The sequence below is a fragment of the Leuciscus leuciscus genome (genome assembly GCF_965113295.1).
Source record: "Leuciscus leuciscus genome assembly, chromosome: 10".
In the NCBI taxonomy this organism is placed as follows: Eukaryota; Metazoa; Chordata; class Actinopteri; order Cypriniformes; family Leuciscidae; genus Leuciscus; species Leuciscus leuciscus.
In genome coordinates this window covers 27182590-27210327 of record NC_138734.1, presented here as the reverse complement: position 1 = coordinate 27210327, position 27738 = coordinate 27182590, and the positions used below count along the sequence as shown (strand labels likewise).

General features: G+C 35.7%; 3 protein-coding genes across 3 annotated transcripts; 1 reads left to right on the top strand and 2 right to left on the bottom strand.

Annotated features, from left to right (window-relative positions):
• Positions 1-1008: 1008 nt before the first annotated feature.
• Positions 1009-9348, top strand: LOC309508198 (uncharacterized protein; the record flags this gene model as incomplete). The annotated part of the gene is made up of 10 exons (XM_082182718.1): positions 1009-1086; positions 1664-1750; positions 1906-2016; positions 2098-2268; positions 4397-4597; positions 4674-4925; positions 5023-5101; positions 5297-5478; positions 6169-6189; positions 6551-9348. The coding sequence occupies 10 exons, from the start codon at positions 1009-1011 to the stop codon at positions 7754-7756; spliced, it is 2388 nt and encodes a 795-aa protein (XP_082038844.1). The 3' UTR covers positions 7757-9348.
• On the bottom strand, positions 8220-15277 carry calub (calumenin b). The gene is made up of 8 exons (XM_082182770.1): positions 15182-15277; positions 14363-14605; positions 14085-14278; positions 12736-12902; positions 10304-10364; positions 10020-10219; positions 8745-9393; positions 8220-8713 (listed from the first exon to the last, which is right to left on the bottom strand). Exons 2-7 carry the CDS (start codon positions 14581-14583, stop codon positions 9289-9291), a joined length of 948 nt encoding a protein of 315 aa, XP_082038896.1. The 5' UTR covers positions 14584-14605; positions 15182-15277; the 3' UTR covers positions 8220-8713; positions 8745-9288.
• Positions 15278-17528: 2251 nt separating this feature from the next.
• On the bottom strand, positions 17529-25393 carry utp15 (UTP15 small subunit processome component). Its single transcript, XM_082181463.1, has 13 exons — positions 25245-25393; positions 24708-24847; positions 24489-24581; positions 22856-23040; positions 22541-22719; positions 21200-21325; positions 20836-20971; positions 20636-20717; positions 20391-20546; positions 20046-20147; positions 19819-19952; positions 18091-18149; positions 17529-17970 (listed from the first exon to the last, which is right to left on the bottom strand). Exons 2-13 carry the CDS (start codon positions 24795-24797, stop codon positions 17756-17758), a joined length of 1557 nt encoding a protein of 518 aa, XP_082037589.1. The 5' UTR covers positions 24798-24847; positions 25245-25393; the 3' UTR covers positions 17529-17755.
• Between the last annotated feature and the right edge of the window lie 2345 nt (positions 25394-27738).

Below are 27738 nucleotides of genomic sequence, written 5' to 3'. Positions count from 1 at the left end.
CAATAATTCCAGCCTTTTTAGCTACATTCAACCAGCATCTGTTTCCCTTGAGCTAAATTAGCCAATTTATAATGAGCTGTATTATGATGGTATAGATGGTACTATACAAACAATGGCATGAGAATAAATTGTTGAGCTTTCAGTAATGTTCTACACTTTAACAGACAGTAAATATTATAACAAAAAGTTATTTTTAACATAATTGTTTTTTTATCCCCGCAGTGAGAAATGTTTTTGAGGTTGATCTTCAGTCAACAGCCACTGTGGAAGATTCTAATATTCTGCCACCTTTATTCAGTGGTCAGCCGGCATTCTGTAATTGGTATAAACACAAACAGAGACAAATCACATGGAAAAAACACACACTCTCTATCACTCACTCTCTCTCTCACACACACACACACACTTGACATGCATGCATCCATACAACCTCAAACGACTTCACATACAACAACATGCTAAATATTGACTACAGCAGGCAAAAACAAGGAATTTTGACTGTTCAATGTTATGTTTTTTTTTTTTTTTTTGTCAGCCAGTGAATGTGACGGTGGTCATGACGTGTTTGCCACAGTCAAAGAGAACAGCCTGATGGGAACATTTATTGCCAACCTTGGATTCACTGCACACCCATCAGCCGATCACATGCACTTAAAGGTTTCTGGAAAAGATGCTGATTGGTTTTATCTGGAGGGAAGAACTGTCAGACTGAACTCGACGTCAACTAGAGTTATTGACCGTGAGGTAACATTAAACAAAGATCAATAAATGCATGCAATTACACTATCATCTTCTGTCTTGTTTAAATAATAGCATCTGACTATGATGATATTACAGATACATGGCTCCGTTTTAACAGCAACTCTAAGGTGCTACAAACATAAAACCCTACAGGTAAGTTCAATTATCTGTGACATACAGCAGCATCCTCTTAGAAAATTTGATTTAGCTGTATAATTTACACGTCAAATAAAAGTCAAATGTTGTTATCAGGCTGAACACAGGATCATGGTAGAGGTTCTGAACGAGAACGACAACAAACCTGAATTCCTGCAAAGCTCCATACAACCTCTGCAGCTCAGCGAGGTAAAAGACACACCAAAACAACAAATGTTTTCTTTCATGCATTGACATACACTAACCGCTCAAAAGTTTGGGCTCCGTAAGATTTTTTATTATTATTATTCAGCAAGAATGCATTTAATTGATCAAAAGAGACAGTAAAGAATTGTAAATGTTACAAAAGTTATTTTGAACTTTCTATTCATCAAAGAATCCTGACAAAAAGTATCAGTTTCCACAAAAATATTAAGCAGCACAACTGTTTTCAACATTGATAATAATAATAGCAAATCAGCATGATTTCTGACGGATCATGTGACACACTGAAGACTGGAGTAATGGCTGATGAAAATTCAGCTTTGCCATCACAGAAATACATTACATTTTAAAATAAATTCAAATATAATTTTATTTTATTTTTAATTGTAATAATATTTCACTTATTCCATTTTTTGCTGTATTTCTAATCAAATCAATGCAGCCTCGGTGAGCATAAGAGACTTCTTTCTTCTTACCGAGCCCAAACTTTTGTCTATATATTTTGTATTATGTGTATATACACTCCATTCGTGAGATGTTCTCGTTTGATGTGTATGTTCAGTTGACAGCGGTGAACTCTGTAGCGTTTACAGTCGAGGCCACAGATGCTGATGGAGACACGCTCACATACATCATTGATGAAACATCAGTAGGTGAACCAAACACCTCTTCAGATCTACAAACCCACAGTAGAAATCTTCTGCTAGTCCTATACTTTAGTCTCATCTGACTTCAATTTTGTTGGTGATGAATCAAATTGGCTACCTGATAATCATCTGTTGACATTTGATCATATATTTCCAGCCTGATGCCTGGTATTTTCGAGTGGACTTGCCCAACAGTGGCAAAGTGATTCTCAACAAGTCATTGGACTACGAGATCAAAACTCAGCTCCGACTGACTATTTCTGCAGTGGTAAAGTACACACAGAAAATACGTGTTTAGTAATGATAAAAAAGATGAAAAACATGTACTCATATGTTCATGTGGCTTTAGGAGACTAACACAAATGAGCACTACAACACAACAGCAACTGTAATCATCAATGTGACAGATGGGGACGACCAATACCCACAATTCCAGCCTTGCACTCTTCTCTCAGCCAATCAAGGCAAACGCATATGTGCCAACCCCCTGTACACCGCCAACATCACAGAGAACGAGCAGGTAATAAATGAATGTATAAAATAAACAATTAATTTCTTTCTATAAACATGAGGGATGTTAATTTGACAATTTTAGCTACAAAACAAAACATCTCAATGTCTGAACTATAACCTATTACAATTCAAAAGTTTGAGGTTGGTCAAATTTTTTTATTTATTATTAAATACAGAAATAGTTAAAAAAGGCAATATTGTAGAATATTATTATGTGATGCAATACTGAATTTTCAGCATCATTACTCCAGTCTTCAGTGTCACATGATCCTTCAGAAATCATTCTAATATGCTGATTTGCTGCTCAAGAAACATTTCTTATTATTATCAATGTTGACAACAGTTACCTAATCTTTTTGTGAAAACCTAATACATTATTTCAGGATTCTTCGATGAGTAGAAAGTTAAAAAGAACAGCATTTATATTGAAAATAATTTGTTTGTTAATGTAAAGGTCTTCACTGTTCTCTGTTGATCAGTAAAAAAAAAAAAAAAGTGTATATGATTCCTTCTATTATCTGATTAATTGTCACTCAGGACATTGTCTTGGATTTCTGTCCGGGTCCGATTCAAGCTTTGGATGGCGATGAGGGTCTCAGAACGCCAGTAAAGTACTCCATCCTGTCAGGTGATTATCCTCTGCCCAAGGCCGCCTTAATGCACGGGCTTACCTGGGCTGAAGCCCAGGGGCCTCCCAAGTTCAGGGGCCTCCCATGTTCAGGTTCATGATGAGCTGAAAAGGTCATATTGTTTTAACTTGTCAGATTTTGTCGCTGTATGTCGCTAGTCGCTTGTGGACGTTGGTAGTGCTGTCGCTCTAATGTTATTGTTAAGGTGCGTTCACACCAAACGCGAATAGAGCGTCTGGCGCGAGTGATTTCAGTGTTGTAAAGACGCGTTTACGCGCGTCTAGAGGTCCCGCGGCGCGAATGAGGCGAGACTGCTCGTCTGACCACATCTATACAAAACACCACCACAAGTGATATTATACAACTATATCATTTTAATTTGACTAGGAATTAGGCTCAAAAGAAACAGTATGCTGTTGGGAGAGTGTTTTTATATCTACCACACAGCAGTGTTCAGGGATTAAATAATTTACTAGATTAACGATCGATCAATCTACAAATTAAACTCACTCATACTGTCATCAATTACTAAAACGTCATCCGAATTTGACAAATAGGCTAATACATTTTCTTGTCCCTAATAGTCAACATAATGCACTGTAAAATGAACTGCAGCAGTGCTAAACTTGCATCATAAAACTACAACACTCGAACTATAAATGTATGAATTAAACTCACTGAGACTGTCGACAGTTTCTTTTCCATGCATCATTTTATTATATCCATGTTTGTGGTTAGTTACAGTCAAATCATATAAAACAGTGAAATCGCCCTTGAACTCTTCGGTCTTGCCGATTCACATGCAATTTCACTCGAGACGGTGACGGGAGCTGAGCTCCACTGAAAGGCTTCTTTCCTATTGGTCGTCGCTCGCGAAAATCGCTTCTCATTTGCATAAAGTTGAAATTTAGTTGCTGTGTGTGGTTGTTAAATAAAGTGTCTTGTGTTTATGTGCTCAGTGATATGTTAATAACAATATTAAAATGAAAAACAATATTTAAAAAAAACACTGTTGTAGGTCTCGAAAGAAACTAATGCATTTTGTGATGTAGATTACCTATAGATAGGCTATTACACTTTTTTTAAATGAGACTCTTTAAATTGAGGGGATGGGGGGCCTACAAAACCTCTCAGCCCCGGGGCCTAACATTAGGTTAAGGCGGCTCTGCCTCTGCCATTGAACCTTATCTAAACTCCTTGGTAAATATATTTATTATTATATATATATATGTGTGTGTGCTTTAATACAGGGGCAGATAATGGCAGATTTGTCATTGACAGTAGTTCTGGAGAAGTAAAGATAACCAGACGTGTGGAGAACAGACTGCTGATCCCGACACTGAGACTGCGTGTTATGGTGCGTCTGAGAGTTAAGACTAAACATTTTAAAAAGTAAAATATATTTTAAATAATATCTGCTTTATTTTTGAATACATATATATATGTATTATATATATATTTGTTTTCCCTATTGCATTTTGAAAGCATTGCGATGTTTCTGCTCAGGCAGCTCAGACGGATGACCCTCTGAAGTATGCAGTAGCCACGGTTCTGGTGAGGGTTCTTGCAGAAAACAAGTTTCCGCCCCAGTTCAACCGTTCAGCGTACCGTGGCTTTGTCAGTGAGAGCACAAGTCCTGCCTCGCTTGTCATGACGTACGGCAACACATTACTCATCCTGGAGGCCACGGATCAAGACTTCTCCGATGTACGTGACTCAACAAGATCACAACGCTTACAAGATCACATAATATCCTTACAACCACACAGCTGTAACACCTCAGAGTCAACATCCAATTTCAACATCACAAAGGCCCTGGCTTGACATTCATTGCATGAAATATGGGCTCATGTTCCTGTTTAAGCCTAAGAAACTGAGTTTGTTTTATGTTTGTGGGTTAAAGGGCTTCAATCCCAGACTGCAGTATTCTCTAAACTCTCAACACAACAGCTCTCGGCTTTTTTACATTACACAAGAGGGACTGCTCATTGCTAAAACCAACCGACTACATCCCAGCCACAAATACTTCCTAGAGGTATGACATTTACAGTAGACTACATTCATAAGCAAATTCTGAACAGTATTCTACTACTACTTATTCTAGAAAATGACAATTGGCAACTGTGTTGCAGGTTCTGGCCACTGACCTGGAATCAGGAGACACTGTTAAAGCTGCATTACATGTGGAAGTTCTTCAGAAAGGCCAACCAGGTACTTGAAAATCTTCTAGAAAACTCTGGATTCTTATCTTAATCGGGAATATACAAATATATATGAAATAAATATATATTTTAGTTTTCACCCACTTTTAGTTTGCTCACAATTAATGTATGCCTAGGAATACAGGTTTGTCTGTGCAAAACTTGCTACAACATTAAATAATAAACAGTAAATGCATTATATAAGTTCCACAGGGTCCTTTGGGCGCGGGGCATCTGTATAGCAGTGAGACAGTGGGCAGGACAGGGGTGTGTCTGATCCTGCTGGCCATTGCCTTATTCACACTGGTGCGCTGCATTCGGATGAGCAGAGAGAAGCGGGATCATTCCATCCGGACCAATGTGGCTGACAGTAGTGACTCTAATGTGGTAAGACAAAATCTATTCATGCAAACTTGCACAACATGGACAAAGGACATGTTAAACTTTGCATATGTACTGAAAATGTCCATTTGTTCCAAACGTATTATTCCCAATACATAAGAAACAGAGCAGTGTAACTACTTTTACTTCCAAATTCTTACACTACCAATCAAAAATCTTGGGTATGTAAGCTTTTAAAAGAAAAAGAAAAACTATAGAAAAATTTCAAAATATTATTACAATATTAAATGTCTGCTTTTTATTTTTAATGCATTTTAAAATGTAATTTATTTCTTTGATGCAAAGCTGAATTTTCAGCATCATTATTCCAGTCTTCAGTGTCACGTAATCCTTCAGAAATCCTTCTAATTTGCTGATTTGGTGATCAAGAAACATGTCTTATTATGTTGAAAAGAGTTGTGCTGCTTAATATTTTTGTGGAAAGCATGATATATTTTTTCTGGATTTTTTTATATATAAAAAACAGCATTTATTTGAAATTGAAATCTTCTGTAACATTATGTCTTCATTGTTATACTTTTGACACTTTAAAAGTATTAATTTATTTTTTTTTAAATGTCTTGCTTACCCAAAACTTTTAAATGGCATATCTTTTCAAGATTCAAAATTTTTTTGTACATTTATAAACAAGTCTCAAAGTGAATCTTTTTGCATTTCTTAATTTTTCATGTCTAGAGTCTGAGATGGTTCCAGATGGTGAGTTAATGTCACTTTATTCCCCCTTAGTGAACCTCATTGTACAGTATTTTTCATTACATAAAGAGTTGAAAGTGGAAATACAATGGTTTCTTAAAGAGTATATTGACAAGCCGTTTTGTTACTAAACTGGTTTGATAAAGCAGTTCTATGAGTCAGTTGAATCAAAGTGTAGATTAGTGTAGATAAGTGTACACGACTGTGTAGTGTAGATCATTTTAAACTATTTTAATATAAATAAGGACAATATTACTAGTGCACCTTCAAATTTCCCATAGTAACTCTTGTGCATTTGTGCTTTTAAACATTAGAAATGTTTTTTTTCAGAGAAGCAATTGTAAATACAGTTTTTCTGTGACAGGTGAACCACAGCCGCCCGATGCCCTTGGTGGAGGAAGCATTCTCGCATCACAACGAGGCATTCATAGAGTACGACTACTCGACCTCACCTTTCTACGGCAAACAGGGCATCTACACCAAAAAAGAGGAACCACCACCACCATCATCTGTGAACTTGCCATCAATCACCTTTAACAGGGAACCAAGACGCAATTATCTGGCACTGCGGCCCAACGGAAGACCCGTGAATAGGTTTAACAATAGAACGGTGACATTTCGTGACTACGTTGTGGTTCGGGAATGTGATGAAGAGGGTGAAGGATATATGGAGACTACGTTCAGAACAGAGGCGGAAGTCTGTACTGATTTAGAAGAAATTAACTTGGATTGTGAATTAGATGACAACTATATCACAGAAGAATTTGAAATACAATCAAAAAGAACCACTTCATATTGTGAAGACTTAAATGAGTCAGAAATACTCAATACACACATCAAAGAAGTCAACAGAGACTACGAAATACTTAATACTGGCCATACAGATGTAAAAACTGACTTCGAAGCAATAATTCATGCAAATCCACTGGAATTAAGGCACGAAACAATTTCTGGGAAGCACAGATTCAAGGCTGACCTGGACAGAATACAAACAAACTCAACTGAAAGTCAAGAAAGAGATCGTACACAAAACTCTGCTCCAGAAGATGCTGCTACACAAGCAGAATTCTCCATTTATAAAGGAGAGGCATATATCACGAACCCTAAAGTCTTGGTTTTAGAGGCCAACAAACCCTCCGTCAAATATTCAGAAATGTTGAAATCAGATGGAATCAGAAAATCTGGTGATCTTAATATAGATCCTCGGGTTTTAGTTGTTGAAAGTTCTGTACAAAAGTTTCAGGATGTAAGCAACCAGGACACTGCTACACAAAAAATCTTAAACACTGACTTACAAACACATCTAAGCTCATTAACACTCGATTCAAGTCAATACAATGGATCAGAACGATGTCTGGCAGCAGAGACGAACAGCACATCAAGCTCAAACATATCTTATGTTAACGAGGACATTGCAACAAATTTAGATGACAGTAGCCTAGAAGGGGGGTCTGTATCTAATCTAGATACAAGTGGTCAACATCTCAACTATGTTCATGATCCTCATGACGTGGAGATAGAATGTTTCAATGAACAACTCGACACAGATGAAAGTAATGATGGGAGATGAAGATTGATGAAAGCTAAAAATGCTCTACAACACTTGTTTGAAATTACAATATTAAGCTTGAGCACCAAATAAGCCTTCGTAAAATGGGAACATCCCGTGTCCTTCCTACAATATGTACAACATTGCATAGACATGCTTCCTTTGTATTGAAATTGCACTTTGCATTGCAATGTAAAAATAAAATAAAATCTACTCATGACAAACAATAAGATTATCTGTGGTGTCGATGGTTCATCAGCTAAAATTAAAATTACGTTCATTATGGTAATATTGCATAACATCAAAGTCAAAGTAATGGAAAACCATGGGAATAGGCCTAAAAATGTTTTTGTGCATTATGGGCTGAAAAGAAGTCAATTAAGGACAAATGACCAGGATCCCCCCCCTAGTGGATAGGATTAGTATCTCCATAAACTAGCAATTCACCTGGAAACCCCACAAATGGAAACAATTAAAAACGTGATTCGTTTTGATCAATTTTATTGAGAAAACACTCTCAGCTATAAGACAGTATTTACAATACCTGACCACAGCATATTGTTCACATTCAATTATAGACATATATACACAAACCATATACTAACATTAAGTGAGGCGGTCATTTTCAGTCATGTATGAATTGCACAAGGGAAAAAAGGTAAGAAAACAAAGCCTCGCATAATAACGAAGCAGTTTGAAGGCTAAGGGAGACAGAAAAAGGCACTTGAGGAAAAAACAGCTTTAGTTTGTGGTTCAGTCCATTAATGACAGTACTAACACTTCATAAAGGTCTTACTGACAGGTCACAATGGTGTTCAGTGGTCCTTTGAGCAGGGGTTTTATTCATAAAAGAGCCCCAGATTAGTTGATAGTTTCTGTCCTTTGAGTATGAAAGAACAATAAAACTGATCATAGATCAGCACATCGAGCCACGACATCCCGTGTTCCTGCAGGCTCGAGAAATAAACAAATCCTGAACTCTGGTTTAGGTCTGTTTTGATCCAAAGACAATGAAATTACACAACATTCAAACTATGATCTATTACTATGCTTGATTTTCAATATCATACATTCTCTGGCTAAATGAAGATGAAGAACATGTACATGTAGTGGTTGTAAGACATTTGGTATTATTTAGAGAAGTAGTTTACATAATGGTATTGGTTGTTTTTTTTATTTTTAAAAGATTCATATTATGTGCAATATATCCACTTGAAACAAGTGCTCTATGTTGTGTTGGGTTACACAAATGCCATTATGCTGCATTATATGGGTGCTTTTAGTGCATTCCAAACCATTAGGCAAACCTCTACACATCACTTTGACAAGCTTCACAAGCTGACCTGAATATTACTTCATCAGAGCATTTTAAATCGCATCAGAATCCAACGCCGATGAGTGTTAAGCTACGAAAGACATGTTCACGAAAAAGGCAAAAAAATTGGATTTGATCGAGTCAGCGTAAAAAAAAACTGAAATGTTTTGTAAACACAGTAATGAAATCATAAAATAAATTGTTCTTTTTGCATTTCACAAGTGTAAATTGTTCTAAATTAAAATTCATCGTGTCGGACCAGAGCTTCTCCAAAATCTGTTACTTGGCTCCCGACAAATAGGTCATACTTATCCACAATTTCCTGCTTTGTGAGATGTCCATCCTATCATGGGGGGAAAAAAGCAGTTATTGAAGCAGCTTTCAAAAAAAAAAAGAAAAGAAAAGAAAATTCTTTTTTATTTGCTTTTATCACCCCTGAACAATAGAATTATGGCTTATTAATGAAATCAAATTAATTCATATAAAAATGCATCATTTCTGGAGCTCGAACAGTAGTAGAGCATGGCGGTGCCTTAAACGCAATGTAAGTTGCTTTGAACAAAAGCATCTGCCAAATGTTTTCCATGGATCACAAAAGGAGATGTTTAGCAGGTTGACTAAACCCGGAAACTGTTTTTCCATCTACTTTGCATGGATGTTGCGCTAAACTTTTCATTACATAGGTTTTCAATGACATGAGAGTGATTAAATGATGCTAGAATGTTCTGTTTTGCTAAAACTATTTATGTATTTATTGCCTTTATTTATTTAAAAGCCATTTAAACTTCATGCAAATAGCTTACTTTTTTTGAGAGAGAGAGAGAGAAATTCACTTTACAATGATTTTAATGGTTTAGGGCGTAGAGCAAACTACAACTTTCACACAAGATAGCTAAATACGTAATGGCTATGACTTTTTTGCAAAGGGTCCCTTCAAATGCAAGCTTCACAGAGTTACCATGTTTTTACCTGATCTGCATCAGACTCATACAGAAGGTGTTTGGCCTCAGCCTCTGCATGATCATAATCGGAGGGTAAGATCCAGTCACGGGTCTCATCTTTATCCATACGGCCATCTTTGTTTTTATCCCTGAACTCTGTAAACTGTTCCCTTTCGGTTTTCACCCATTCTGGTTCAGTTGGGTCTCCATTCTGGCTGTACATATCACCTGAAATACACAAGGACACAAGTAAGACAAATCAACACATGGAACAGGAAACTTATATACACACTTAAAAAAAACACGACTTACCAATATATTCATCCAAGTCGATGAAACCATCTCCATTTTTATCAATGTCCTCCATGGTCTCCTGTAGATCAAAACATAGACAAAAAAAATTCTAATTACCTCCAAAAGATCATTTAAAGTGACAAGTCATTATTGTGTTAAATGAGAAAAGCATTACAAAAAGTAGCTTGAGAGATAAATATTTTATTTGACTCAACACAAAATTAATTTTTACTTTTAGGCTACAATGGCCATGTTTTTTGTTTGTTTGTTTTAAGGCTGCATCTGAATTAGTATTTAGATATATTTACAGACCGTTTATTGCAGCTCATGAATGCATTTACATTGCAATTACAATTGCATAAACAACGCCATCAGATTAATGGGTTTTAAATGGGTATTAAATAAATTGTTCAGCAAAAATGAAAATTCTGTAATCATTTACTCTCCCTCATGTTCATTCAAACCTTTGTTCTGTGGTACATAAATTAAGATAATTTGAGAAATCTCTCAGTATTTTTTTGGTTCATACAATGGAAGTCACTGGCAACCAAAACAGTTTGGTTACCAACATTCTTCAAAATATCTTCTTTTATGTTCCGCAAAAGAAAGAAAGAAAGAAAGGGCGAGTAAATTATGACAGAACTTTCATTTTTGGGAAAACTATCCCTTTAATGTTTTTTTTTTTATTATGGAATTTTGAAATGTCTTTTTAATGAAATGATTCTCTAAATAAGAAACTTAAACTGCCATTAGGTGGCAGTAAATGTCTAAATGAGTCATTCAGGCTGTGTTTATACAGCACAGATCTGATCTTTTAACCAAACACGATTTTTTTGTCATGCCTGTTTACAATCACTTTAGACGTGACTGGTATCCGATATCTGTGTTTACATTAATCCTCTCCCAAAATGATCCTGTTGATGAGCGCTATGCGCTATACTATGTGACATGGTTGACCCTCGGGTTTTGAATCAGAAACAGCAGTTATCACCTCATTGCAGAGTAATATAATGTAGCTTTCAGAAGTGAAACGGTTTTATTTATATAATTCATGATTTAAAACCACATAAGGAAGTGGCTCAGAACAGATGCAAAAAAATGATAATCAGATCTAGTGCTTATTTTTGTTTCTACACGTGTGCAACAAATTCAGTGAAATCTCATTTTTTTGTGCCAGTGTAAACACAGCCTCATTCATTTGATTCGTTCAATATTTACTTCTTATTTATTGAACTGTTGTATAAAACTAATAGGCACAATTGCACTCGTGTAATATTGCTTAAAGGGATACATCAGGATTTAAGCATTAAGCTTTGTATTAGTAGAAAACCTGTAGTATTTTCGAATTACCGTGCTTTCTACCCTCATATCCCCCTGAGACGAGAGATTTATGTATTTTTTGTCTGGAAAAAATCCTCAGATGACGCAAAAATCGTCATTTTGCGTCATCGGAGGATTTTTTGGCCAGAGGCTAAAGACTACAGCCAGTAGGAGGAGCTGTTCCATTTGTTTCAATCTAACTGAATTCATTCCGATTGGCGAATCTGAATGTAGTGTTTACATGAACGCTAAACAAGTGACCGGTTGATGTGCGTTTTAACATTGCTAAGAAAATTCCCGCTCCTCCGTGAGAGATAGGAGACCGGTGCGTCTCAGTAATCACGCCACCGGCCTCGCGCCGTTCTCCCGCGCCCCTCAGCCTCGCGCCGTTCTCCCGCGCCCCTCAGCCTCGCGCCGTTCTCCTGCGCCCCTCAGCCTCGCGCCGTTCTCCTGCGCCCCTCAGCCTCGTCCTGCTCGCCACAGTAAACATGATGAACGGCGACTGTAGAACGCAAAAGCCGAATCCCGGACATTTTGGGCGATCTCGAAATCCCGGGTAAACTCGTCACGGAATCTCACTAGTAGCCTAGGCTTGTTGTTTTCTTTAACCGGTAGGCGTGGCTTGGGAGTGGCCTCCTAAGGGCAGCGAAGTAAGTGCATTCTGGGAGTTGTTGTCTTTCATCCACATAAGCCAAAAATACATTGTCTGGCTTTTCTCAGTCTAGAAAGCTCCAAATTCAAAAATAATTTCACATTTCTTCTACATAAATGACCCATTTTAAATACACATTCATCTTTCCAGAGGTGAAGTATCCCTTTAACTATATCATATATATGATATAAAATGAGACAAAAAGACTTCTTCCATATCTTCAATTTTAGCGGCATTCTAACTTCCTTCTAAAGGCTCCACAGAATTGTTGTTGCCCTGAATCATGTTCATCACCAACCAACTGTATGAAATGATAACCTATGTAGGTCTGGGGCGGGTGCATTGAAAGTGTTTCTAATTTGAACACATTATTTTTTCCATAACTAAATTAACTGAATGAATGTGTTACATCAACAGCCCTAGAAAGAAGATAACCGCAATGGTATGGAAGATGCAAAGTGTGACTGTCCAGACGTACCAGCACTACAATATCCTTCATGAAGTCAAACTCCTCTGGGTGAAGAAACGCTGTAAACTCTTCTTTGTTTGCCCTCATGTCACCATCGTGGTCAGCCATCTTGAAACGGCGCTCATCTCTGGTCATCATTTGTCTATAGTTAAAACCATCCTCGGGATCTGCTTCATCTAAACACACATAGACAATCATATTAGTTGGGATTTCAAGCTATTCCTGGTTGAAACAGTAAATTTACTGCATGGAAGGGGTGTAACAATATATCGTGTCACAATATATCGCAATACAAAAATGCAGCAATATGCATCATGGACAGTTCACCCAAAATAAAAATTACTGTATGAGAAAAAATTCAAGTTTTCAAAGTTTTAGTGTCAGTACTAGGGATGAGTCACGATTTTCGAATATTCGATAAGTTGATTATATAATAGAATTTCGAATAGGTTGTGCGATTATTGTCTATAAAAAAATCCCCATGTTTTCGGTTCTGATGCGGTGGTGGCACGTTCATGTAACCAGAGGGTGGTGCTGCCAATAACGCACATAAAAGCTGTCAATCAACTCTCAGACAACAGAATAAGATAGGCCTACACATTGTCTCACAGTGTAGCCTATACATGCGTGCGTGCATGTGGGGGAGGGGTGCGATTTTCGAATAACACCCATCGATCTTTGAATATTATTTTTGCTTGAAATGCCCATCCCTAGTCAGTACTATATTAAACTACTATATATAATGTTGAATATAATGTATGATAATGCAATGGGAGAATATTTGTGTAAAAAGTGGCCTACATTATTTTCAATATATCTAGTCAGTTACAGAGTGCAACCATATTTGTCTAAAATAATTCTGTATTTTCAGCTTCAGAATCATGAATATTTTTATTCTGATGTCTCTATTGTCCTGTGCATTGGGTCACCAGCACCAAGTCCAAGCCTATTCATTTACACCCCCAATGTAATATCAAATTTAGCGTTTTAATCAACAGTACATATCTTGTTATCCTTTTATCATGTGTCTTGGAGTATCACAATAATAGCACATCGTGAGTTCAGTATCGTGATGTGTATCGAATCGTGACATGAGGGTATTGTTACACCCCTACTGCATGTTAAACACTAAACAGTATTTAGTTTTCGGCCTGACTCAAATTCCTTTAGTTGTTTTGAGGTCAGATTGTACTCAGATTGACTGCACAGTCACAACAAATGGATTTGATTACATCACTTGCAAAATGAGGGTATAGCTGCTCGGTCCAAAAGATCAGATTGGAAAACCAAACCAGATTTATGTGCAACGTGAGCAAAACCTTAGAAATATAATTAATGAATTAACACATTACACACACCAAGGATGTAACCATAGGTAGCGTTCTTGTATTCCTCCCAGGAGACATAAGCATCTGAGTTGAGATCATGAGCCTGCCACTGCCGGTCCACATCGTCATAGATCCATCGCTTCTGAGCATGTTTGATCCACCGCTTCATCTCATCAACAGTCACAAAGCCGTCGTGATCCTCGTCAATCTTTTCTACGATCTTACTGTAGACAGAAAGAAAGAGAGAGTGAATGATCCAGAGAACTTTCTCAGAAGAGCTCATAGATATGTGGTGCGTCTGTTTTTACCCCAGTCTCTCTTTGCTCTCCTCTGGAGTGAGCTGGTCAAAAGTCTTTGCCTCCTCTTGTCCGAGAAAAGCCTCGTGGTCGTACTCGAAATTATCCTCATCATCGTGCTCCTTGTTGCTTAGGGGGGTGTCGTGATGGATGCGGTCCTTCTTCTCCATGGGTTTGCCGGAGGACTGAAGAACGCAGAGGGCGACGAACAACAAGAGCGGCAACAGGTCCATCTTCACGTACTATTTTTTTTTTCTTAACAGGGTCAAAAAGCGAAGTGGAGAGCAAGTGAACATAAATGCAAACACATGCAATATTGTTACAAATAATAATTTCTTATCATGCTAACTCTATATACATTGATAGTTCATTCATTTATGTGACAGGAAGCTCTTAGATGCATAGAGTAAATTCTCTATATATTTATTCTCTGAGCATTTATGCATTAATGTACCATGGCACTGAATGATTATGATATTTATATAGCCTATTATTTACATGGCACTCCCATAATAGCCTAACGTTACATATATATAAATTAAAAAAAACTAAAAAACAATCAGGGTAATACCCAGTTACTTTTTTTGCTAGTCCAATGAATGCTGTTCCAAAGTATTACCAAATAAATGATAGTATCTCTTTTTTCTTAATAACATTTCATTGTAACGTTCAATTAATGTCACAGATATTTAGACATGCAAACATCTTTTAAAGTCCTCATATTAAGCTTCATGCAAATACAAATCACTCTCAAACGAGATCAATGAAACAGCGAAGCATAACGGAGCATATTCGATAAACTGTTTAATGATTTGATGCAACTTTACCTACCAAATATTGTAGCGTTTCACGCCACCCGGCTGATCTCAGTAACTCCGGATGTCAAACTAGTTGAGACGCTTCCCCTGGATGGCCCCTTCAACCGACCAATCAGATTGGACAGAACGCTCAGACTTCCCTTAACGCACCAATCAGATTGTAGATTGCACTCAGGACCGCCCGAGCAAACGCCTTCTGAGTCGCTTCGCGATTGGTCCACTTCAGTCCAAACGTGATTATGCCATTGGTTTAGAACTGCCACGTCCTCAAGGCACGTTATTTTATTTACTTATTTTATTATTACCCCCCTCCTTCTTCAGAATGCTATCTTGTATGTTAATGTTTCTCCTTTTGAAGTAATCTTTTCTTATATGTCTTTAGTCAATTGTTTCATTAATATTAATAAAAATGGGCGGAAAATGGAAAAAATAAAAGAAATCCAGTCTCCTATACACATCTTACTGCAGAATTTGTATGTAATAATATAGCCTACTGATTATAGGTAAGTTTATTTAAACAAATGTAGTTTTTTAACTCCAAGTTTTGTGGCGTTTAAAAATGACTGCATTTCAATACTTAAAGCAAGCGTAACTTAAAATTCTGTAAATTACTTGGAATTGATTAACCCCCTTAAATTTAATTAAGTAATAATTTGTTTTTAAAAATCTCTCTATGTATTCTTCTTAGAATTTATGTTTTTTATTCAGGCCGCACATCTTATAAATTTCACATAACGTTATGTTTTACTCCTGCCAATATTGTGAAGATAATAAAATGGGTCCTATAAGTAAAATAAACCTAATCCAAACATAAAAATGCATTATGGAATTGAATATAATGCATTAACTTAGGCTACAATATATATATATATATATATATATATATATATATATATATATATATATATATATATATACAGTAGTCAACATTTGAAGTGGATCAAAAAAGTTCATCAAAGTTGTCGTAAAACAAGAACAGGTATTATTCAAAATTCATGTATAACTTTGATGAAAGGTTTTGATCCACTTCAAATGTTGCCTACTGTATATTATATATATAAACACACACAATGATTGGTGGTCTAATTCAGTGACTGATATATATATATATATATATATATATATATATATATATATATATATATATATATATATGTATATATGTATATATGTATATATATATATGTGTGTGTGTGTGTGTGTGTGTGTGTGTGTGTGTGTGTGTGTGTGTGTGTGTGTGTGTGTGTGTGTGTGTGTTTCAAATCCTATATTGGCCCTGCTGCATCACATCACAAGCCAGAGCATCTTTCACAGAAATTATTGGAATATTTGTAGTTTTGAATCTGAATGAAAATGCACACCCTCACTGACGGTAGATGGCGCTAATGGAATATCAGAAATGCAGCAGTTACCCTGGTAACCCCGTAGATAAAGCAAGCTGGCTTCAATGTTTCAAGTAGCCAGTCATTTTATCAGTCACATTACACCCAGTTATGCATTTTAGATTTGAACTTTTACTAAGCACTATTACAGGTTATAAGATGTTAAAACATGTTTACATAAAAACACATAATACAATAAATTTTGAGAATGGGTAAGTTTGTTCTTTTTTTTTAGCTGTGTTATTCGTTTTCATTTAAAAGGTCTTAAAATGGATAGTTCACCTAAAAATTAAAAATGTCATTTACTTACCTACAAGTTGTTCCAAACCTGTATGAGATACTTTCTTCTCCTGAACACAAAAGACTACTAACCATGTCAGTAACCAAACAGTTGATGGGCACCAATGACTTTCATAGTACTTTTTCCATACTATGGAAGTCATTGGTGCCCATCAACCGTTTAGTTACTGACATTCTTCAAAATGTCATCTTTTGTGTTCAGCAGAAGAAAAAACTCATACAGGTTTGAAACAATTTGAGTGTGAGTAAATGACAGTTAAAACATTTTTGTGAACTATCCCTTTAAATTAGATTCTGCGTTTGCATGTTACATCACACTTAAATGGGCATTTATTGGCAAAGAAATTCAGAATTGTCTTTAGATTCTGTAAAAATTTAAGACAGACATCTGTGGTTACACTCAAGGTCGGTAATAGTCAGATTAATGCTTGAAAGATATGGATTTCACAATGATTGATTCTTACATTATTATTTAACCACCCTAATTCTGAACATAAGGTTACATTTGGCTCTGGTTACATGTTGCCATACATTTTAAGTTCTATTTTATAGAAGTAATACTCTGCTAACTTCTTTCAGTCACTGAATTAGACCACCAATCATTATTGTATTATTATAGGCCCATTTTATAATATGATGTTTTTGGATTATCAACAAAAGAAAGAATGAACCAAAACACAGATTTAAAGATTTTATGATAGGAATATACAAAATACAGTTTCAAATTCTGCAATCAGCAGAAAATGGCTGACACAGTGATTGTTCACTGCCATTGAGCAACATCTTTCCCACAACTGTCTCTCATGTTTGTTTCCTTCCAATATCCCTTTCGTTTCCACCACGCCTTCCAAAGTCTAGCATGTTTCGGTTACGTCACAAGATCCCACTGAGTTTTGTAATGAGTATCAGGCGGCTTGTAGCTGTGACCCCTGCGCTACTGGTGGGGCAGCAAGAGTGGCGACATCTTTTCTGAGGTTCAAGGATGCGAAAAGTGTGTCCAGGATTCCCAAGACCTGTAAAAACTCCTGCTGAAGTTCTGCTTCCCGACCCAACAGCTCTAAAAGACGTTGCAGCAACCTCTCGACTACAGGTGACTGGGGAATGACCTGCTGATACAGATCTACACAAACACACAATTTCGTATAAAGAAAAACATAGAAAAACAATTCTATTTCGCAACCAGCAGTTCACTTCTTCATTCTCACTTGCTTATGTGCACATGATATGATGCGAAACTCACCAAGCACAATATCCCCGACCGTGAGCAGAGGGCGAGAGAAGCGTGGGTCAGTGATGTACCTGAAAAACAATAGCCAAAAACATCCGTTAACCTAATTTATTAATCATTTCTTTCATATTAAGTCATTATCACCAAATACATGTATCGTGGCATTAAATGCCTTGAGTCAAGAAAATGTGGTCTAGAGTCTTGTGGCTTGTCCATGCGTCAGTTTTTGGGTCACTTTTGTGTTGTGACCCAAAGTCACCACACCCCGAGAACCTGCGTAAGAATTTCCCAGTGCTTTAACCATTCTAAGAAGTCAAGTTTTTGTCTCAAGAATGTAATGGCATGCATTTCACAGAATATTAAAAGTGCTGAAACTCTTAAGTGTAAACTGTCTAAAGGTGAATCCCACACAGCCTTTCAATAACATGCATATACACAACATACTTTTTCTTTTTCTTAAATTAAAATGATATACATATCTGTACTATTTCTACTATCAAATGTACTGCATCAAATTTCTAAATTAAGATTGTGTTATGACATTTTCATGACAATTAAGCACTTTCAGTAAATTCTCATAACTGAAATGTGAATAAATGTGTTATTTAATATGTAAATGGCATCATGGCAGTAATTATTAGGGGAGGGAATCTTTTGGAACCTCACGATTCGATTAAAAAACGATTCTCGATTTTAAATCAAATTTCCATTTGATGTGCATAGATTTGATTGTAGTTTACTGTTTTGTGTTACTTTTCTTTTTTGACTGCGGTAGACAGTTTAATAGGTCTAAAAGAAAAAAAACCAACTGAATTAAATTTGAACCTTGAAATTTTAGTTTTTCTTCCCATTTTAGTCAACCCAATATTATAAAACAAATAACCAAATGATAAAAAAGTGATTCAGTCAAAAGCAGTGAGTTTTTTTAATTAACATTAATGAAACAGATGTCAACAGTTTATGAGGCTGCTGTCCCTTTAAGAACGGATGCACGGATATAGTTACACATCAGATTTTCTCCCATTTGTTTTTGTTCACATAACAATGTTTCAATTGAATACTCCACAGTTCACATGATGTGCATTTTGACATAATTGTGTGTGTAGCTGTGAAAGAGAACTGAGTTTGAGATCACATGCATGTGAGAGGCGGCATCTGTCTGTTTGTCCGTCAGTACGAGCACCGCATTGAGTCCTTGTTCGTGGATTATTGTGATTTATCTCAATAACTTTAAGTAGTACTGTGAAGTTAAAGAAGTTTAAAACTTTAGAAAATTTATTTTTTTAAATTTGTGAATCAATGCAAATCGGTAGAAGATAGAATCGCGATTCATAATGAGTAATTATTAGATCTAACAATAAAAAAAGAAGCTATATAACTAATTATATTCAGTGAGAATGAGAATAAAATTAAAATCATGAACATAACTATCATGAAAATATCACAATAAAAAAAATAAAAAAAATCATGTACCAAAATATGCTCTTTTTGTCTTCATGCTAACTACATATACTGTTTTTAATATTTTAAAGTGAAATATAACCCATTCACCCATGAACAATTGTACTACACTTTCATACATTAATGAATTTCAACAAGTCCCTTGATGAGGCTGTCCTACATGAGTATATATACATTTTATTTTTATTTTGAACAGTTCATAAACCATCCCCTTCAACTGTACATGCGCCATCATAACATGTTTTATTTGAGAGTCTGAAGTCTCTGTGCGTAACTCACTTTAGAAGGAAGTCGAGTATCCTGGCTAAGCTCGCTTCATCTCGTCCTGCGAGAGCGTTTTTCAGAGTTCCTCTGCGGTTGAGCTCCATCATAACGACCACCGCCACCTCTGGTTTACTGCTGCGTTTCCATGCCTGTGTAAACGTGCACAAACATATACTGGCGTCTTCATCTGAACAGTCATATCAAACATGAAATGTCTTATATCCACACGTGTGTGCGTTTACCTGCAGAGCTGAGTCCAGGGCTTTGGACACCTCAAAGTTTTTTAACTGTTTGTCATGTTTCTGTAGATGCTGCTTTGCTGTTTTATTGACCAAGAAATCATTCTAAGAGAGAGACATGAAGACAGTAAGACAACTGAAGCAAAAAAGTTCACTTTATACATGCCTTAGTAAACGGCATCCTTATTTTATGAATTATATTATGATATGAATATTTCAGCTGTTGCATAGCAATATTACAGACCAGTTTTAGCTTAAATGTTAACAAATCCGAAATTTTATTGAATTAAAATTAATTGAATCATTTATTGAGAAAATTTATTAATTAATAAAATAATAAAATATCACCTGTTTGGGCCCAAAGTTCTTTCCCTTGACATTGACCCGGTACACTGGTCCCCGTCGCCTTCGATCGGTTAACGTCTCTTTTTCTTCTTTGTGTTTCCTGTGCCTGACGCTCAACACACCATTGGTCATCCCAACGGCAACTGTGTTATCATCAGGCTGGAGGAGAACCACAATGTGAAAAGTGAAAAATCACTATTATACGTTTATATTTATAGATTTCTTCCTGTGCAATGAACTAAACGTACCGCAACAGCCAGACTGAGGATGGACGCCGCACAGTCGAAATTATGCACAACCTTATAGGAGGAATTATACACTTTGACATGCCTAACATGGAAAGCAAACAGAAGAAATAAATACCACTTTTTCACCACAGGGTCATAAAAACTGCACAAATAAGTACATTATAGCATTTCTTTACTATGGCTCACACATGCAAACATACCTGTCCAGTGATCCTGTGAGCAGTTTGTTGCCTGTAGAACTCAGACATGCACACGTAACTGTTTTGTGATGATTCTTAAGAGAAACAAGCTGCTGTCCGCCTTTCAACAAGTCCCAGATTTTCACATAGCGCCCTCCTATAATGCATACACAAAATTACTTCAACATGACTCCGATATTTTATCATAAAACAAATAGACAAATTTGAAACCTTGACTGGAAGAGCCACATTTAAAACTGTTGTAAAATAGCACATCAGTTAAATACATTAATGCACCAAGTCTACATATCTGCATTATGATCTATGAGAATAAATGGTTGCGAGGGGTTCTAAGCATTAGTAACAACTGATGAGTGTTGTCTACCTGTGGACACCAGCAGGGCATCTGATGGGTACAACAGCACACACTCCACAGGGTGGCCATGTTGCATGGTCATCACACTGCTCCCTGTCCGCACGTCAAACACTTTCACTGTGTGATCGTACGAACCTGCAACAGAGACAACCATTATTCAGGGCAAACATTAACTACTGTACAAACTATAACCTTTATGAGCATATTTAAAGGGATAGTTCACCTCAAAAATAAAAATGTTGTCATTGAAACCCGTAAGAATTTCGCTCATCTTCGGAATACAAATAAAGATATTTTTGATGAAATCTGAGAGCTTTTCTGACCCTCTATTGACAGCTACGCAAGTTTGAATTTAGTCTTTTATTCACATTTAAACATTCATCAACTCAAACATCAATTGTGGTAAAAAGAGCCTCAAAGCATGTTCGCTTGACGTGCGAGAACCAATGAGGTTTGAGCAGGTTCGGCTGAGCTTCTGTTTACCACAACTGATGTTCGAGTTGATGAATGTTTATGTGAATAAAAGACTAAATTCAATCCGTTCATCATATAAAGTGATCATGTATCTTCAGAAAATTTGGACTAAACCGCTCAAATTATATGGATTAGTTTTACGACTATTTATGAACTTTTTGAAGTGTCAAAGTGATAGTTGCGTAGCTGTCAATGGAGGGACAGAAAGCTCTCAGATTTCATCAAAAAGATCTCCATTTGTAGTAATTAATTAAAGAATTTTTGGATGAACTAACCCTTTACCAATATCATATATACACACTACTGTTGTTGAGGCTCAGTATGATTTTTATATATTTTATGAAAGAAGTCTCTTATGTTCACCAAGGCAGCATTTATTTGATTAAAAAAACCCAGTAAAACAGTAATATTGTTTAATATTACTAAAATAAAAAAAATTCTATTTTAATATATTTTAAAATATTATTTATTCCTGTGGTAACAAAATTCAGCATCATTACTCCAGTCTTCAGTGATCATTCTAATATGCTGATTTTTGCTGCTCAATATTCTTTAATGAATAAGTTCAAAAGAACCGCATTTTATTTTAAAGAATTTTGAATAACTTTTTTTTAGTTCTTAAAAATCATGTCCCCATCCGCCCGCCATTGGTCAAACAAACAGATTCTGTTCTTTTTATTATAAAAAAATTACATGTGTGCAGTTTTAACCTCACTGACTTGTTGGCATTATGAAACAAAAAACGTTCTAATTGCTGTATATTTATGCGCATATTAATTTTATTTCTGTCAATATCAAAACGTATGGATCTGGCTAAGCCACATTTAGATGGAAGGGGATGTGATCATGTCTAAGATGTGAATTAAAAATAATAACCTGTGACAAACAGATCTGGGTTGAGTTTGCTGGGGGCGGCAGCTCTGATATAGTCTGTATGTTCAGTGAATGAGCTGAGCTCAACAGAACTGGCAACATCCCACACACGACACGACAGGTCATCAGACCCCGACACCACACGAAACCCATCAGACAGGAAAGTGGTTGCGTGTACCGCCCTGCACACAAGAGAGAGAGAGCAGGAAAGACAGACTTAAGACGAGAGAACTGCTGACACAGCTACATTACTGGGTTTAAAGAAATTAATTGAGTTATTATATTATTCAATAGTCATTATATCATGCCAGGTCATACTTGGAGTGCCCTGTGAACTGTCTGAGAGCCCCTAGGCTTTTGATGTCGAACAGTCGGATGATTCCATCTTCACTTCCTGCCACTAACAGCTTCCCGTCACCTCTGAAGCTCCCTCCATACGCTGTATCCCGAAAACGTGTGAAGCTCCGTGTGGGCTCTTGAGAGTGAGGTCCATATATGTGAATCTGATGCAGAACATTATAAAATCAGTATGCTGCATATATCAGTGAGAGCAGCATTATGCTACCAACAATACTGTGATGGGTTCAATTCCCAGGGAACACACAAGAAAAGCTCACAAAAACAGGTCAAGGTTTGCTTGTTTTTTGATTGCGACATTATTTTTATGGCAATTAAGAACAAATTATCCACACTGTAATGCACATGAGATATATATATATATATATTCGAAAGTTTTGGACCGGTAAGATTTTTTGTGTTTTTAAATGAAGTCTCTTCTGCTCACCAAGGCTGCATTTATTTGATTAAACAGTAATATTTTTTTAAATATTAAGACAATTGAAAATAACTTTTCTATTTTAATATATTTTAAAATGTAATTTATTCCTGTAATAATAGCTGAATTTTCAGCATCATTTCTCCAGTCTTCAGTGTCACATGATCCTTCAGAAATCATTGTAATATGTGGATTTAATGCTTAAAAAACATTCATTATTATTATCAATGTTTAAAACAGTTGTGTACAAATTTTTTTTTCAGGATTTTTTGATGAATAGAAATTTCAAAAGAACAGCATTTATCTGAAATAGAAAGCTTTTGTAACATAGTCAGTCACAGGCGATCCACACTCAAATCTAGAAGGGGGCACGCGCGGTTATGCAATGCTATTTGCTACCAGTAAAACGCACAGATGAAGAAGAGACTTGAGAATAATATAAATTAAATAATAATATCTCACGTAGCGTTACATTTACCTCAGGCATTTAGTGTCGACAGACTCTAAAATGAACTCTAGAGAGAAGCGTTTCATATATGCACTATATTAGCCTATTCATTATATTTACTTAACCTGTTAGTAATGTCTTGATTATTTAATATATGTTTTAATAAATTTGTCATGAAAACAAATTATGACAGCCACTGTGTAAATGATTATATTTCAAAAATGAATTGGAGTAGAAACTTTACTTTATAATTAGATTTAGAAGTTAACGCAAAACCTGCCTAAATTTACATGGTTTTTTTTTCCATTTCTTATTTGAGCATTGATTATTATATCTAAAAATAAACAGCAACTGAATTTAATAATTTGGGCTCTGTTGTTAATTGTAACCTTTAATATTATAGGAATGTGTAATTAAGGGTTCCCTATAGTTTACAGCATTAGCCAAGATTTTTTTATATATCCTTAAGAAAATTAATTATAATTGAATTTATTTAAACAGAGGCACATTTGTAAAAATAATAATAATTTTTTTTTTTTAAATCTATTTCGTTTAGTTTTCTTCAACATTTAAATAATATAGGATTTTGCAGTATTGAGAACTGACAGACATTCAGAACCAATCCAATAAGTCACTTTGTATATTAGAATAAATAAGTAGATGAATATGTAAATATGAGAGTAGTAGGAATATGTAATGAGAGAAAAATAACAATAAATGGGACTCACTCTGGTGGAGGCTGTGACGGCATAATTGTGAGGTGGGACAGGAGAGAATTCGATCTTTGTTACAGCACCAAACTCTTTAATCTGCAAAGCAGGCTGAAAGAAAAAAACACAGACTGTCATCAAAACCAGTGTGAATAAATGGTGAAAAACTTGTAAGAAATGTTGACCAATTAAATATACACAGACATATAAATAATAAGCAAACAAAAGTTGGCAGACTTTGTAATTTTTCCAGTAGAGCGTGTCCTCTGTTACTTTCTCCCCAAGTTTTGGATAGGTCTGAATTCTGGTGGGTTTAAACGAAGCCATCTCAGATATGAACACTGATTCTCAGCTGACAGCAGGTTCACTCTGGGGACCTGCAATATCACAACATTCATACGGACATCACAATGAATACCAGCACGTTGCAAGTATTTTGTATTGCAAGCTTGGACTGCAGCTTTATTTCGTTTCAGCCTTGCATATAACGTTAACTTGATTTGGCAATCCCAACAGAAAATTAAAAAAAAAAAACAACCAGAACAACTCCCTCGAATATAATTAGCAAATATACAAATGTAAATGTTGAATAATACATCTGTATTATATATCACACTCGGTTTAAATAAGGAGTCCCTATTTAAATCTATTTCTACAACTAATAACTACTATCAACCACACACACACACACACTATGATAACAGGAGCTTAACTCTTGTAGGTTTATTCGATAAACAGCATAGTTTAATCTAGATATTATACTGTGTTTCTTACCTTATTGTGGCCTCCAAAAAAAAATGAAACAGATTCTTGCCGGCTTTTCTGTACGTTACAGACTGCAAAACATGCGCAAAATCACGTTGATTCTACATCCACATGGAGACCGCCATTGTGTGACGTCGCACTTCCGGTGTTGAACAAACTTTATTGAGTTACATGATCCTCGACCGATAGATAGAGCGATATGTTTTCTCCGTGAATATAAGATGTACACGCCACAGCCAGACACAAACTGTGCAAAACACAAATTCATTGATCTAATACGTTTTCTTTGATTTCTTATCAATGACATTTTACAAACACAACTTGATTTCCTGAAGGATGTATGATCTGGAGCCTGGAATAAGATTAAATAATTTTCCAATATCAGCCCAAACATTTTATTTAAGAAGGCCTACACAATGAATACAGTTTTTTCAGATGCTTTGGTATATTTCACAGATCACATTTTAAACCCTCAAAACTATTTAGGCTAGGCTACCTGTTCAACCTCCACATCTAGTCTTGTGAACATCATAAAAGCAATTTCTCATTATTTTAAACAAATTACAAATGCTTTGGTACGTTCATGCAATTGATGTTGTACAATTGTCTGCTGTTTCCTACATTATCAATCACTATAATATAGGGGGTAGTGGGGACGGTTGCAACACTTTTTGCATTCCCTTCAGTTTCTCAGAGATTGTTTGTATTGGTAGGCTAAAATTGTAATACATTTAACCCACATCTGTCAGCTACCCACCACACTGCTGTAACACGTGTAAATATGATTTACATACAATTTAATTTATATTTGAATAGACAATGTCAAATGTTGCAACTGACCCCATTATAGGGGACAGTTGCAACAGTCCACAGGGACAGTTGCAACATTCATTAAAATTTTATAAAGAATTACATGGATTTTAAAGAATTTTAAAAAAGAATAATATAAATTATTCTTTAACATCATTTTACAGTTTCTTTATTTTATTTGTGCACAGACAGGGTCTTCACTAAGTTAAATTGGCAGTAAAAAGACAAAGATATAATATTTATAATACAAAATATTTATATATTAATTATAATTATTAAAATAATTATTAAAAAACTACAAAACTTTTTTAAAATTAAATTCAAGACACTGAAATATAATAATCCTTCTGTGAACTTGAACTCAGGTTTGGTTATAATTGTGAGGGCTAAATGTTTTCACTTATATAGTGAAATATGGCAACCGACTAGTGAGGACGTTTTACTGGTCAAAAGTCAAAAAAGCTTATAAATCAGAACTTTTAAAAACTTTTCAAACATCTAGCAAAAATCTAGTGAAGTGGTGTCCAATCCTGCTCCTGGACGGCCACTGTCCTGACTTTAGCTTCAACCCCAATTAAAAACACCTGATCCAGCTAATAAAGGCCATACTATTGAAAGGTACGGTGACCGAGAGAGTTCAACGCGCTGCAACTGAAGAAAACACATGTAAATAGAACAACACCTGCATATTAAGAAAATTTTCATCAGTTTCACACCACACGTGTGCTCCAAATACTCACAACACAACCGAATACAGAAACGTGCTGCAAATGGCACAGACCACAACTGAAATCTTTCTAGGTGACCCCAATAAGTGACAAACCTGGCTAGGACGTGACAAACCTGGCTAGGACATGCTTCCAGCTCAAAGTGTACTTTATTTTATTATATTATTATTATTATTATTATTTGCAAAACATACGGAGATGACATGTTTTTGACATGGGCTACAACATACAAAATGTTAACAATATGTTCAATGTCATCAGAATATTAATGAGAAAAGAACAATGAATAATAAATAAATAAAAAAGATAGAGAAAAAGAACATGAAGGAAAGATGTTAATCTATACATCAGTTACATTGTACAAATGTTGTCATGTTATGTTTAAATAAGTTTCATAAGAAATGTTAGGTAATGCATGGTCCAAAGATGAGATGGAAAGATTTAAAGTTGAGACACTCGCACACATAACGCATATTTTAAAAACTTTTTTTGTATAAAATTTATATTTATTTGCAACAGTTATGTTAACAGCAATAATAAGATATTTTTGGTAATAACAGCTCTATTCAGCTGATGGACACCGTGCTGCGTTGTCGTGGGAACATCCCAGGTGAAAATAATGAGGAAGTTACGTTGTCTTTCGTTGCTCCCTTCACCAAGTGCGTTCCAAATGGCATAATGGTACACAAGTCAAGTCAAGTCAAGTCAAGTTTATTTGTATAGCGCTTTTCACAATACAGATTGCATCAAAGCAGCTTCACAGTATTAAATTAAAATAATACAACAAAGTTTGTTTCAAGAGGAATTTATTGATTGATAAAATTAAATTAAATATCCCCAAAATATCCCCAACTGAGCAAGCCAATGGCAACAGTGGCAAGGAACCGAAAAACTCCATCAAGTGACCTAATGGTGTCCTAAAACTCCATCAGGTGCCTTAATGGAGAAAAAAAAAACCTTGGGAG

Excerpts from the sequence above, each read along its gene's own strand:
- calub (XM_082182770.1), bottom strand. The coding sequence starts at position 14,583 with ATGGACCTGTTGCCGCTCTTGTTGTTCGTCGCCCTCTGCGTTCTTCAG. Across the intron at positions 12,903-14,084 it reads TACCTATGGTTACATCCTTG|ATGAAGCAGATCCCGAGGAT; the intron begins GTGTGTGTAATG and ends ATGTGTGTTTAG. Across the intron at positions 10,220-10,303 it reads CGACTTGGATGAATATATTG|GTGATATGTACAGCCAGAAT; the intron begins GTAAGTCGTGTT and ends TGTGTATTTCAG.
- utp15 (XM_082181463.1), bottom strand. The coding sequence starts at position 24,797 with ATGGCTTCGTTTAAACCCACCAGAATTCAGACCTATCCAAAACTTGGG. Across the intron at positions 23,041-24,488 it reads CCGTCACAGCCTCCACCAGA|ATTCACATATATGGACCTCA; the intron begins GTGAGTCCCATT and ends GTTCTGCATCAG. Across the intron at positions 20,148-20,390 it reads AGAACTTTGGGCCCAAACAG|AATGATTTCTTGGTCAATAA; the intron begins GTGATATTTTAT and ends TCTCTCTCTTAG.